The 13,460-nt window shown below is 45.4% G+C and overlaps 5 protein-coding genes across 5 annotated transcripts; 3 read left to right on the plus strand and 2 right to left on the minus strand.

Annotated features, from left to right (window-relative positions):
* Positions 1-1,994: 1,994 nt before the first annotated feature.
* Positions 1,995-2,297, plus strand: PHYSODRAFT_470421 (hypothetical protein; the record flags this gene model as incomplete). The annotated part of the gene is made up of 1 exon (XM_009516418.1): positions 1,995-2,297. One exon carries the CDS (start codon positions 1,995-1,997, stop codon positions 2,295-2,297), a length of 303 nt encoding a protein of 100 aa, XP_009514713.1.
* Positions 2,298-2,314: 17 nt separating this feature from the next.
* On the minus strand, positions 2,315-2,770 carry PHYSODRAFT_472386 (hypothetical protein; the record flags this gene model as incomplete). Its single annotated transcript, XM_009516419.1, has 1 exon — positions 2,315-2,770. One exon carries the CDS (start codon positions 2,768-2,770, stop codon positions 2,315-2,317), a length of 456 nt encoding a protein of 151 aa, XP_009514714.1.
* Positions 2,771-4,138: 1,368 nt separating this feature from the next.
* PHYSODRAFT_475673 (hypothetical protein) lies at positions 4,139-4,462 on the plus strand (the record flags this gene model as incomplete). Its single annotated transcript, XM_009516420.1, has 1 exon — positions 4,139-4,462. One exon carries the CDS (start codon positions 4,139-4,141, stop codon positions 4,460-4,462), a length of 324 nt encoding a protein of 107 aa, XP_009514715.1.
* A 25-nt stretch (positions 4,463-4,487) lies between these two features.
* PHYSODRAFT_473574 (hypothetical protein) lies at positions 4,488-5,389 on the plus strand (the record flags this gene model as incomplete). Its single annotated transcript, XM_009516421.1, has 2 exons — positions 4,488-5,127; positions 5,214-5,389. 2 exons carry the CDS (start codon positions 4,488-4,490, stop codon positions 5,387-5,389), a joined length of 816 nt encoding a protein of 271 aa, XP_009514716.1.
* A 770-nt stretch (positions 5,390-6,159) lies between these two features.
* PHYSODRAFT_466662 (hypothetical protein) lies at positions 6,160-6,843 on the minus strand (the record flags this gene model as incomplete). The annotated part of the gene is made up of 2 exons (XM_009516422.1): positions 6,160-6,513; positions 6,559-6,843. The coding sequence occupies 2 exons, from the start codon at positions 6,841-6,843 to the stop codon at positions 6,160-6,162; spliced, it is 639 nt and encodes a 212-aa protein (XP_009514717.1).
* Positions 6,844-13,460: the final 6,617 nt, after the last annotated feature.

The raw sequence follows: 13,460 nt of genomic DNA on the forward strand, positions 1-13,460 counted from the left end.
GCGCGAGAAGAGATCTTTGATCACACCACTAGCGATCCTAGCGAATATGTAAGTTACATGTTCTTGTCAAGACCTAAATACCACGTCGTAGGCCAGATTCGTCTTAGAAATGCGATCAAGATGTTGATGAACTCAAGTGCGCACCGGTGATGGGAGGGTCGATTTAGCACAGGTACAGTGTTCTCCGCCGTGATCCGCTCCAAAGCCGTGGTTGTGAATAGATCACCCAATGAACAGAGCACCGTTCTTAGTCTGTCCGACAAGAACACTTTGTTCGAATTGGAATCGTCATAAGTACCAATGGTGAACCCGACCCAATTTTCGCTAGCACCCCGACGTCGGCCGGCCGGCATGCTGAACATGTTGCTTTCCGTCGCCAACAAAACACTTCACTCAAAAATGAGCTCGGCCACGCACCACTCCAAGGCTACTGCGTGTCTGGGCTGGCTCCAAGACTTCAAGAAAGAGCAGCGATACATCGGCCGCTACTCTGTCGAGAAACTCTACGCTTTCCACTAATACCAAGAGAAGACGAGCATCTACCGCGTGATCGCGGTCATCGTGCTGACACCGCTACCGACAGTTCTCGTGTTGTGGGGGCCCGACTGCATCCCGCTGCCGGATCCTCGCGGCGGTGCAAAAGGGAACACCGTCACTTTCCTGCGATCGATTCTATCCCACACGGTCATGACCTTCATGGTGCTCAACTGCGGCAAGCAGGCGGTTGGTCTCAACGCCCCAGGTACCAAGTACACACACAAGAAAGCAATTTTCATCTCCATTTGTGCTGCTGTGGTTCTCGAGGCGTGGTGGCTCATCTGGGCGTTTGAATGCGTTTTCCAACCCCGTGCCGCGAGTTGTTCACCTTGATACCATGGATGAGCCTCACCGTGTTATTCAACTACATCTTTGCGAAAGCCGATTTCAGTAGCGTCTGGGACCGACTGCAGCGATACATTCCTGTTGTCGGTACCCAAGTCGTGCTGTATTACTTCCTGCTGTTCCTGTCGGTGGGGTTCATCGCATTGCCGTGGTGGGCGCAAATTACCATGATCTTCCTCTTTCCCGTCGTCAAACTCTTGATCAAACGTGCACTCTGGAAATACGCACGAAACCTGCACGACCTTAGCGCGGACGTGACGATCTGCATGGTGGAAATCTCTGGGTCGCTGTATCAAACTGTGTGCATGAACTACGTGGAAAGTAAGTCAATGGTGATACTCTTGCTGGTTCTTGACTTCGTGCAAGTCGCGCACGAGGCCCATTTGTACATCCGTCACGACTATATCATGGATTCCAAGTCTACTCCCCAGACCGCTATGAGCATTGTCGAAAACGCGCGGTCCTCCGATGCTATCGAGAAGAAGCTGACAGCGGACGCCTCTCTCGTTGCTCTCCCTATCGACGAGAACGCAAGTAGTGGGTCATGGAACATTACGCCGGCAGTTTTTTCCTTACCGTAATTTACCACCGAGAACATTCCTGAAACCTTCTTTCGGGACAGCAGCGATTTCAACGACGACCCCTCTCGACCACTTGAGAGCGAGAGCCACGTCTTTTCGATATGAGGGTAGTTTTAGAACCTCTAAACCGGTCAGATCTAATAGACGTTGATTTGACGACGCCCACTTTATAGCGAGAGCCACGTCTTTTGGATCTTAGGGCGTTTCGGGACCGCTCGTTCAAACTATATTGATAAAACCAATAGAACATTACGCCGGCAGTTTTTTATTTTCATAATTTCTTACCGTAATTTACCTCCGAGAACGGTGCTAGAACGATCTTTGTGGATAGTCGTCCGTTTTACCAACACGACCTCTCAACCACCTCAGAGCTCGAGGAGGCGTCCGTTAGCCAGCGCGACCCTGTAGTCGTGCAGGAGAGGGTAAGATGAAACTCCCAATAATTACTGGCACATTACGACGTCATTTTCAGAATTAATTTTTTTTCAAAAAAATTAAGAGGCTATGTATATAGATACCCACATTTAGAACATGACGATCGAACTATCTTTCGGAAAATACAAAGGTCAATCCATTGAGGATGTATTCAAGAATGATCCTGGATACTGTCGTTGGATTCACAACCAACCCAGTCTCAACATTAGCGAGGAAATGAAAATCTTTCTTCACTCAAGATTCCTAAATAATGATAACTCCTATATGATGACGTGGGGTAAGTATCGAGGCAAATCTTTACAACAGATCAGTAAATTGGATCCAGGCTATCTCGATTGGCTAAGAAAAAGTCAATTCGTGATTGACAAGTGTCCAAAGCTACTCAAGGAACTGAACTAAAAATATCTATTTTTTACTTACGGTGTAGTGAAGTCTAGAACCTCTCCGGTTAGTCTATCGAACGTTAGTTCCTGTTCGCTAATTACGAGGGTCAGCATATTCACACCTTGGCATCCGGCGTTCGTACCTTGGATCTGAATAGCCTGAGGTACATCGCGCTCAGTCAGGCGACTGACATCGGCAATAAGCATGCGGTTTGTGAGCGACCACGTCTGATAGTCAAGTAGACCATTTACGAGCTCAGGGGTTAGATCTCCGTTAATCGCTGAAATCTTAGCAATTTCGTTGGTAAAGTGGTGGAAATCATAGTCATGACTGATATCGAACACCTGAGTCGAGCCAATACGAACGTTAAAGTTGCGAATCGACGACCCGGGCTGAAGCGTGTATGGAGAGCTGTCGAAGGAGCTCTGGAACTGCTGAACCGTAGCAGAAGCAAAGTTGTTTGTCTGTTCCGCGAATGGTAAAAGCATAACATATTTCGCGTTTTTAACACTTGCCGATAGCTGTAAATCGAAAGAAGCATTTAGTTGAGTCGAGGACTTACCAATACCAGCACGCTGGTAAAACCACTGTGCAGCAATCATTGTAGCGAACCTTCTTAACCGGCTTAGAGATAATAGCTTGAGGGTTCTCAAGATGAACGAAAGGGACATACAAACGAGCAGTAGTAAAAGGCATGTATGTACCATCGATGGTAGGTTCAAGAGCATTTACAACCGCTCCCCAAGCAACACTAAAGCCCGCAGATGCGGTAAGCACACCATTCATCGGATTACCGGTAGCAGAAGCGGCAATCATGACCGGACAACTATTACCAGACGATAGAGTAGTAGATGTTAGCGGCATACCCTTTGAAGCATCTACCGCGACTACAGACGTTCCCTGATTCACACGGAAACGCAGGCGAATTTGAGGGTTAGCCATTAAGTCAAGCTCACGGAAGATAGGATGCAGATCGGTGAGCTTAATCTTAAGCATGTAGTTCCACGTTCCCATGATTGCGTTAGCAGCAGTACCACCAGCTACGAAAGCTCCACGCGAGGTCTGGTTAGAAATGGTAGTCGATGCAGCAGCACCATCTACCGACGGCCACGAGCTGGAGACGTCAGCGCCAGCCGTAGGAGGATTCGATAGAAGGCGCTTAACGAAACCATCATTAGGAATAGTTGCACCACCAGGAGGAGCCGAGACAGCAAAGGAAGACGAGAATGCCATGGTGTTTGAATATCCATCACCACTGGTAGATGCGGATCCAGAACTGTATGATACCGACTGAGCAGCGTCAGGGTACACGAACGATTCAGCTCCGTGCTTTTCAACGTACTGAGGGCTGTAGCCAGTCTGAGCACGAACGTTGTTCCAAAAGAGCTTGTAGTCAGCCATAGAGACGATAGTCTTTCCGTTTAGTTCCAGACTCAGACTATCAATAACGTTCCAATTTCCGCATTTTAGAGTAGCACATAGACGATTGGCAGCGGCAGTTTGAGCAGTGCCACCATTATTCATTGAGACCTTGTAGGGAAGCATAATGTAGGCATCACGAAGGCTTGCGAAGCCCTCGGAACCGTTAAGCTGAGCCGTAGCATCGATAGTGATGACACCATTCTGGTACGAACCCTGATTTAGGTCAATAACGTGCGGTACACGCTTGCTCGAAGATACCTTGATCTCCGGGTCGCTCTTAAGCGAGCTCTGGTACAAGTACTGATCGGATAGTTGAGTTTCGCTCATCGTTGAATCTATATGGATCCTAATATAGTTTGATAAAATTAAATATTATGTCGCACCTCATCAAGCCAATCACCTCAGATCATGATCTCATCGAGCTCGCTGAGAAAATGAACGTTCAACTCGATAATATATTCGAATCAAATGAGATAAAGTCCCATCTCCCCAAGAAAGGGTCATTTCTGCTTCTACTTCGCCCTCCTAATCTTGAGGTAGGACACTGGACGGCGGTTCATAATGGTGAACTCTTCGATAGTATGGGGGAAGGACCACCAAAGAAGTATGGTATCGATCGATACAACACCAAGCAATACCAAGGAACCTATGGAGACTACTGTGGACCATTCTGTGTCCTATGGCTATATTCGAAGCAATACCGTAAGCCAGATGTATTCAAAACAATGAAAGATCTAAATTTGACAATTCTGGAATAAATTTAATTCAACGTATATAGTTATCATGTATCGCGAATTAACAATCTCCAGTGATATTCCTGCGCGGAAGCTTACCAAAGCTTTCAAGACTGGTAAGCTCAGCCTCACCTCAAGCGAACTAAAGGGTAGTGGTTCAGTCATCCATCTACACCCTGCTTCGTTTGAAAAGGCGCTCAAGGCTCGTAAAGCTGGACGCGGTGTCAGACTCGACATTACCAAGCACGAAGTGAAGAAGGGCTACAAAAAGGCTCAAGGAGGCTCTATCTGGTCCAAAGTATGGGGAGGGATCAAGTCTGCATACAAATTTGCTAAGGAGTCAGGTCTACTATCCAGAGCCGTTGATGGGGCGGTTCCTGCTTTATCTACTTATGCTGGTCAGCCAACGGCTGCTGTTCCAGCCAGAGCTGAAATCAAGTCCCTAACCGGCATTGGTATTTGTGATTCCGATAGCGACAAGGAAGGAGGTCGCGTATCAATGAATGACGTAAAGAAGGCTGCAAAGAATGCTCTTGCATACAGGAAGCGCAAGGGGGTCATCACCGACGCGGTCGATGCTGGAGAGAAGTTCCTACTATCAAAAGCTACCAAGCCGGAACATGAGGATCTAATCAGATTTGTGCGAAAGGAGGTTCGTCGCCGCTATGGTGTAGGCGTAGCAAAGAAACGTCCAGCGAAGGGTTCGCCAGAGATGAAGGCTAAGATGGCTGCGCTCAGGGCACGTCGTAAGACTGGTGGTTCGTTTACGTTGTAGCCGCCCTAAAAACAATACTCTGGATGTCTTATTTTTTTGGACGAATCAGAAGCATGATGGATACCGACGTATCTCTAAAAATCACTTTTATCATTTTGGTTATAGATACTGAATGTAATACTAGCTCGAGCGCCATTATGACAGTTCATCCACGCATACTGGCTCGGTTTGTATGAAATGACCTTTCCAATAGCGGCATCACCTCTATCAAAAGCACTGACAATATCACCAGAAGCCACGTATTCGTTTTTGATCAGATCGCAACGAACGATGTAGGAACTGGTCGGGTAAATCTGAGGAATGATGTTCGATAGCTGAGCACTTGCAACAGTAGCTGATGTGGAGGGGTATGTACCCGCTGTGAGACCAACTACTTTACCGAATTCAGCATTATCGATGATCAGTCGAGAACGCGAGTAGTAGTCGGCAATCCAGTACCACCAGAGGAGTATAAACCGGAGGTAGGTCTGGTCCATGTTCCACCGGTAGTTGGTAGAGTTGTAGGCGTAGGAGAGAAATCAAGCTGACAAGCGTAATAGACACTGTTAGCACTCATTTTGATATAAAATACGTTATTCCCCGACGGATCGATTAGATACGCCCCAGCATTGACAAGAGCAGTCTGAATGCTTCGGTTGATATCGTCATACGAATAAATACCATCAGGGAGGGATACACTGATTGTGGATGTAGTTGCAGCGGTAGGTACTTCGATTTTGAACGTTGTGTTCTGAAATTGCATTGAATCAATGTTATACTCGCTGTTATACATCGAAATTGATTGAATGGCACATACTACATCGCGGAAGTCAGCCGCCGATCCGGGAAAGGAGTATTTCCAGGTTGAATTGGTTCCATCTTGTACCAGATTGGAGCTGTCGAGTTTGATAAAGCTGGACATATTGATTATATGTTTGTAGGCATATTTTTGTTTGATAAATTGGAATTAGTCCTCGATACGAATCGGTCTATCGAAGTTATACCTTATCTGACCCTTGACCGAATCAATGAAGAGCATTTGGCCCTTTCGCTCCGTGGCTTTGTTGTAATAATAGACGATTGAACGCTCATCTACTCCCTTGATATTAAAATCTTTCACAACCATCTGGAGGTCTCGCTTAGAATTAGCTTTCAGGATCGCTACGTACTCTGAGTTCAATCTGATCATCTTGTCCGTTGCGAAGTAGCTGTGGCTCAAGAAGATGGTTGATAGCCTGAAGTGACGCCCTCTAGTGAAGTAATGTGAGAACAAATTCTTCTGAAGAAGCTTATCGTTGCTGTAGTCATCGATGATGACGAGCTCAGGCTTATTGGAATTAATTGGTGTATGACGTACCCGTTCAACACTCGGAGGCGAGTCAGGGTCGGCGAATGTGATAAAGCCATCAAGCTTATCACGAAGATACTCATATAACTCCTGGTGAGGATTACGAGCAATGATCGTTAGATGAGCAAATACGTGAGGAGAATGCTTGAGGGTGAACATACATAAGTTGTTCTTCCCTGAGAACGATGGACCCAGAACCACCATTCTAAACAACGCTTTGATGTCACGTGCTGGAATATCACCCATAGAGGCGCCTTTGAATTTTTTAGGGATTGAAGCTCCGAAATCTGGAATACCGCTCATGATTATCGTCTAAACTATATAGGATCAAACAAAGATGAGTTCAGGTATTTCTTATCCTAGCCCGATATTCACATCGCCGATTTATAATCCGGCATATTTCTCCAATTGGATGCCAGCGGGTTTCTAACGTATGACTATGCTCAGACTCTTTATCTGAACAAGTATGACTATCGCTTGACGTACATTACCGGTGTCTCTCAAGGCGTAGCATCACCTGGTGTAGCTCTTGTCCCTGGAAGTGGTGGGAACATCAGCGGTCTTGGAGCACTAAGCTGTAGTAGCCTAACTGTTAATGGTGCTTCCGTTTCAGGCGTACCAACGTATGTAGCTGATATTACTCCAGGTACTGCCGCTATCAACAAAGCTCTGGTGCTTGGTGCATCAGGTGAAATTGCTACTATTAGTAGTTTGACGGCAACGTCGATTACTGGCGCTGCAGACAGCAGCTCAGCCTAATATTACTAGCTTAGGCACGCTATCGTCCCTCACCGTGAGTGGAAACATATCTGATACATTGGCAACTGCTGCTCAGACCAACGTAACTAGTGTAGGGACACTCTCGTCGCTCACCGTGAGTGGAAACATCAATGGAACGCTAGCGACGGCTGCTCAACCAAATATCACCAGCTTAGGTACGCTTACTGGATTGACTATAGGAGGCAGTTTAACCTTTACTGGTGCAAGTCGATCCATTACAGGTCTTAGCTCGCTAACTGCAACTAACATTACTGGTACGCTACAGACTGCTGATCAGCCTAATATAACATCGTTAGGTACTCTAACCGCTGTAAATTGCTCGGGCAATGTATCGGGTACGCTAACAACAACTGCCCAGCCCAACATTACCAGCCTAGGAACCCTGAGCTCTCTCACAGCGACGTCGATAACAGGAACGCTACAAACCGCTGCTCAGCCTAATATTACTAGTCTAGGTACGCTTAGCAATCTAACCCTTAGCGCCGGTGGAACCGGTTTATTCATTCCGAATCTGAAATTTTGGGATGGAGTCAGTTCTTGGATAAATTTCAATCATGCTTACTTTCTCAATGTTATCGAAGGGGGCGCTTCAGCCAGTAGCGTTGTGGTTCTCAATAGTACGAAAGATTACTGAGGCATTCGCGATCTAACCATATCACGAAACTTTATAGCTTCGACTTCAATATCATCGCCTACGATCACATGTGATACGATTAGTAAGTCAGGTACTCAAACTATGAATGCACCGACCTTGAATATCAATCCTACTACGCTTTAACTCAGGGGAGATACTCTCAATGCTACAGGTGCGGAGCTGAACAAGCTTGCTGGATGCACAGCATCTACCGTTCAGCTGAACTATATAGATCTTACCACCGGAGCAGGAACTGCAGAAGCATCAAAGGCTCTTGTACTAGACTCTAATAGTAGCATCTCATCAGGTATCTCATCTCTAACGTCAACCAATGATATCCACTACTTCTACCCGATGTCAGATTGCGGCCGGGACATCATTTACATCAACAACGCATGCCTCTGATTTTAATCTCATGATTCGTAATCAAAGCAATACGGTTGGCGCTCAGGCCGGATTATCGTTCACGATTGAAGGTACTAGTGATATGACAACGTACACCCCTAGCGTTAATCTATATTGTACTAGAACCGCTACGCAATATTCAATGGCTGATTTTGCAATCAGTACACGGTCAGGAGCTAATCCATTATCACCAATGACTGAACGTATGAGAATCACTCAAGCAGGATACATTCGCTTTGGATCAGCTACCAGTACTGCAAAAATAGATATAGTTTCGAGCGCGAATTTACAAAGCGGGTCTTGGCAACGCGCAATGCGTATAGCCAACGATGCTACTACTCCAATCGAATTTGAAATTCAGGTATACAACGATGTCGCGGGAGGAAGTAGTGGTGTAGCTCTAGGCACCACTACGAGCGACCCGCTAAGGTTCATGGTTGGAAACACAACTCAAGCTTATCTAAACAGCTCAGGAAGACTGGGAGTTGGTATGAGTACGTGGTCACCTGAAGCAACCATTCACTCAGGCGGAGAGGTATGGGCGAATAATTTCATGCACGTAAAGGGAGGCGGCGATGGATTTGCTAGGTATCGATTCAATTGGTCTCAGACTGACTATCCAGCGATTGGTACTGATTCAACCGTAGGAGCTATCAGGTTGGGAAAATGCGATGCTAATTACGCGTGGACAGCCTATGTCCCGGTGCGTGGAGGAAGCTATACCAATGCAAGCGATGAGAGGTTGAAGGCGGACATTGTAGACTGTCCCTATGGTTTGGCAAGCCTTATGAGAATGGGACCTAGAAAATTCAGGATGGTTCAAGAGCAGACTGTCCATGTTGGCTATATCGCGCAGGAGCTGTATAAGGTCATACCAGAAGCAGTAGATATCGGAGCAAACGATGAGCTTAATCCGGATGGGTTTCCAGTGAATCCATGGGGAATCGATCTCGCCAGTTTAACCTCGGTACTGTGTAAATCTATCCAAGAACAGCAAGGCCAAATCAATAATCTCAAAGCTGAACTCAATGAGTTGAGAGCGGTTATGTCTGAGTAAATATAGAATGGTATCTGTCAAACTCAGTTCGTGGCGAAGACCGCTTGCCCTCAGACTACTAACGCTAATGTCGTTGATACTGATCAACTACAATGTGATCGAATTGTCGAATTCCACGAGAGGGTTATATATGGTATTGGCTCAGGGATAATTTCGCACCGATAAATATAGAGCAGATCTTGAGTACTTCGTTGTAATAGAGTATCATGGGCTGCGGACCAAGTAAAACGATCAAAAAGAACCTGACTAACCCTGAAACTGGCCAAGTCATCGGTTCAATAACGATGTACGCTGGAGTGGTTTCGATAGGGAATAATGCTTATATCCCAATGTACAACGTACATCGTGGCAAGAATGCTGTCATGGCTATCGATATCGGAGATAAAAAAATCAGACTCTATCGCGAGAAGAAAACAGACGTAGACATCTAAGTATATCCGCTCTGCTCTATAGAGCAAATGTCTTCACAGACTTTGACTTTTTTTGGCTGATAAGCCCAGACTCGGCCGCCTTCCGTTTGGGTAGATGCCTCCACCTTATTGGTCGACTTGTCGAGGTCAGTTGCCCACATAGCGGCTTGGGTCTTCTGGGGACGATCATGAATGATGAGGTTCTTCATGATAGCTTTCAACTCAGCGACGTTGAGGTCGCTATTGTCACCATAGCTGCCTCCGGAACTGGATATAATGCGCGAGTTGAAGAAGAACATGGTTATATAATAAACGGGTGATAATATCTTTGAACTCTTTATCATCAATCAGTCGAGTGCTGTACATATCCACTGTGAGAGACTTGAGCTGCTTGATGATACTGGGGTTGTCACTTCCGAGTTGTAGCTCTCCTTTTAGCTTATCGTATTCAGCCCTAAGCGTATCTAGAGGATCCTCTAACTTATCGTGGAAGCTGTATTGGAGATGAGTAATCGATAGAACCTCCTTGAACAGTTTCTTATCTTCAACGCTGAGCTTATCGTAAGCGGATTGATCGATACGGTTCTTATAGACAAGTGCCTTGATCATGGCTTGGAGGCTATCACTGATTTCCCACTTAGGACCACATTTACGCCGATTCGGCTGAACGATCACGAGCTTTTTAGCATCAAGGTCGGGGATACGAATATACTTGCTTCCGATCTGCTTGTATGTGTAGGCTGACGGCGTTGCTCTCATTGAGATTGTAGGTACGGCCTCGGCGAACTACACCTTCCAGCGGGGCAACACCTGCACCGCGCAATCCTCGACCTTGAAGCTTTCGTTTAACGCCACTGCCGGATACCTCGCTTGCCTCGGCGTATCGCTTAGCCTTCGTTTGATATATCGATTTTGTCGCCTTCATAGCTGATGTAGCTGCCTTCAACACCGATCTCGCTGCTTTTGAGTTATTCCCTCTAACAGCCTCTTTTGCTTCTTCATAGCGTTTCTGAGCCTCACCGTATGTCTGACAAGCTGCTTCTGACTCATCATGAAGCTTTTGCAAGCTGTCATCGTATTCATATTCTTCAACGCTTTGCTGTCTAATATCGTGTACAGACTTTAGAATTGCCTCATTCAATATTTCAAGATTAGCATCCAGGTTTTTACGTCTTTTCTTATCAAGCTCCTTTTCTTCAAGTATCTTAGCTGCTTCTTCATCGCTCGATGGGAAGGGGTATTCAACCTCATTAAGATAGCGGTCCAAGTCCTCAACCCCGTTGAGTAGGGACGAAAAGGTATCCATCCACGTGATATTCTTCATTAGCCCCTTCCAAGCTACACCACTCACCTGATTGTGTGCTTTGTTTTCACGATTTAAAATATTTAGGGGTCTAGACCCCGATGGCTGCCCAAAGTAGTATGATGGATGGGACTTAACAACACCGTTGATTTTCACGATTGGTTGCAGCCGAAATGGAATATCAATACTATTAGCGTGCAACTGGCTGTAGTAATCAGTTAAGATATTCTTGGCGTCGTTATCAGCGTTTGATAGGCTTGGGTCCATGTCTTCATCAATATCACTCATTAACCCATGCTGAGCTTCACCATTAGCTGGGGTAAAATCATTTATGTGTTTGGTTTCATTGCTACCAACTAGTTCTAACTCGAGGTCCCTGGCTTTAGTCATATTAATGAAAGATTGGAATGTCATTATCCAGTTCACTTTCTGAGTGATTGCTTGCTTCACACGATCGCAATCTTTCCCGTAAACGCTAATGCTATTGCCATTGATCCAAACATAGCCATCTTTGTCAATAGGAGAAGATTTTGCGGAACCATTAAAAATTGGTACATTCTTCTTTATCAATCCGTTAGATTCAAGGACTTCCCTATAGTTGCTAATTGTCCAAAATAATTTGAGCTTGCTGTCCATTTGATCGGATCTTGTGGATGTTCCAGTATCGAACACAAAACTGTCGTCAAGTCTCTGCTTAGAGCGGTTTGAATAATCTCCTTCTGAGGTATTGATTCTTTTTGAGCCAATATTTTGCCAAACCTGGTATGGGCTATTTTTGTCCTCTTTACCCATCTCATTACGTCGCTCCTTCTCATTGACGTATGCGAGGAATCTGACATCATTAACTAATACCTCACCAATATGGTCATACGTCTCAGACCAATCAATGCTCGGAACTAGTACATATTTTCTCAGTTTAATATTGTACACCTTAGCATCCATCCCAATATAATACTTAGTAAGCTGCCGGCCGTTGGAAGCAATAGGGTGAATATTTAGTTCTGCAAGGATGGGGTAAACCACGAAGATTTTAGCGACCGAATCCTTTGACTTTGTTTGATTTTTCATCTCAGCATTGCCTTCGTCGAACAAATCTTCTTCGACGGGCTTTTGCGGCAGTAGCCTATCAGGGCCAACACCAGCATCTGTCATTCTTGCACTATTATCAACTCCAACATCAGTCATATCGGGGCTCACGTGGACCCAACCATCACTGGTTTTGGGCTTAGCAGTACTGGAAGCATCAACGGACTGAAGCTTTGCAGTAGTCGATGCATCGTTCATTTCAGGTGTTGCATTAACTTCAGCATCTACCATTGTTGAGAACTCAGGGTTTTTTTGGGAGTTTTCAATATTTAGACTTTTTTTTAACTCTACCGGCGTAGCCTCGTCAGGGCCAACCGAAATATCAGACTGAGCGGATTGTGTTGATTTCTTTGAAACAGTAGTGATACCATTCGCGATATCGCTAGCCCATGATGCACCTTCGTACATAAGGCGCTTGGACTTGGCTTGACGAACTCGGCGCTCAGCTCGTTCGAGTAGATCCTGCCGCTTTTGCTCTCGTTGAGCGAGGGATGTAAAGTTGGGAAACATCGTCTAACTATATCATGGTAGTCATAAAAAAATATTAGCATCGATTAAATACATACTCACCAATAGCTTGGCATAACGGAGTCATGCCTAAATGGTTGATACGTATGACAGATACGGTTTCGCTCATTGAGGAGATTGATGTATCGATCCTTGATGCAATGAAACGGCACACCAAATATCGTTTCTAACTGGTCGCGGTACTGTAGATTGCAGACGGTTTTCCGGAAATTGCCTACTGGGTCTAAATCTCTGAGTTCATTTTTGATTCGACTAACCTCTTGAATTATCCACAGCTTTCTTCGGAGCTGTACAAGCTCACGTTGATTCTCTACGCAGTTGCAACACATTTTATATATGAAGTCATATTTTTTTAGCATTATTTTTGGAAAATAGATTGATAGATATAGATGAGTCAACGCTTACAGAGGATTGCTCTATTAAACTTATTTCGAAGCTAGTTCGACTCATTTTTTATCGACTTCCAAGATTATCTTGTGGCTCCCAGGAGTCAAGTTCATTACCGACCCACTGAACGAGATACTTGTACTTGCCGGATCGCATCTTTTTGTGGTCTAAGATCTTCTCCACCTCTAAAATATCACCTCTGTTGATAGTAGCTTCAGATGTTTCTGCTTTGCCAATTTTTAGATCGTTTGGCCCCTTGTAAAGAGTGTGTCCGTTTTTCGACTTGATTTGGATGCGGTAGCCATCAATACCTACCACCGAATACCATCT

The sequence above is a fragment of the Phytophthora sojae genome (genome assembly GCF_000149755.1).
Source record: "Phytophthora sojae unplaced genomic scaffold PHYSOscaffold_1, whole genome shotgun sequence".
In the NCBI taxonomy this organism is placed as follows: domain Eukaryota; phylum Oomycota; class Peronosporomycetes; order Peronosporales; family Peronosporaceae; genus Phytophthora; species Phytophthora sojae.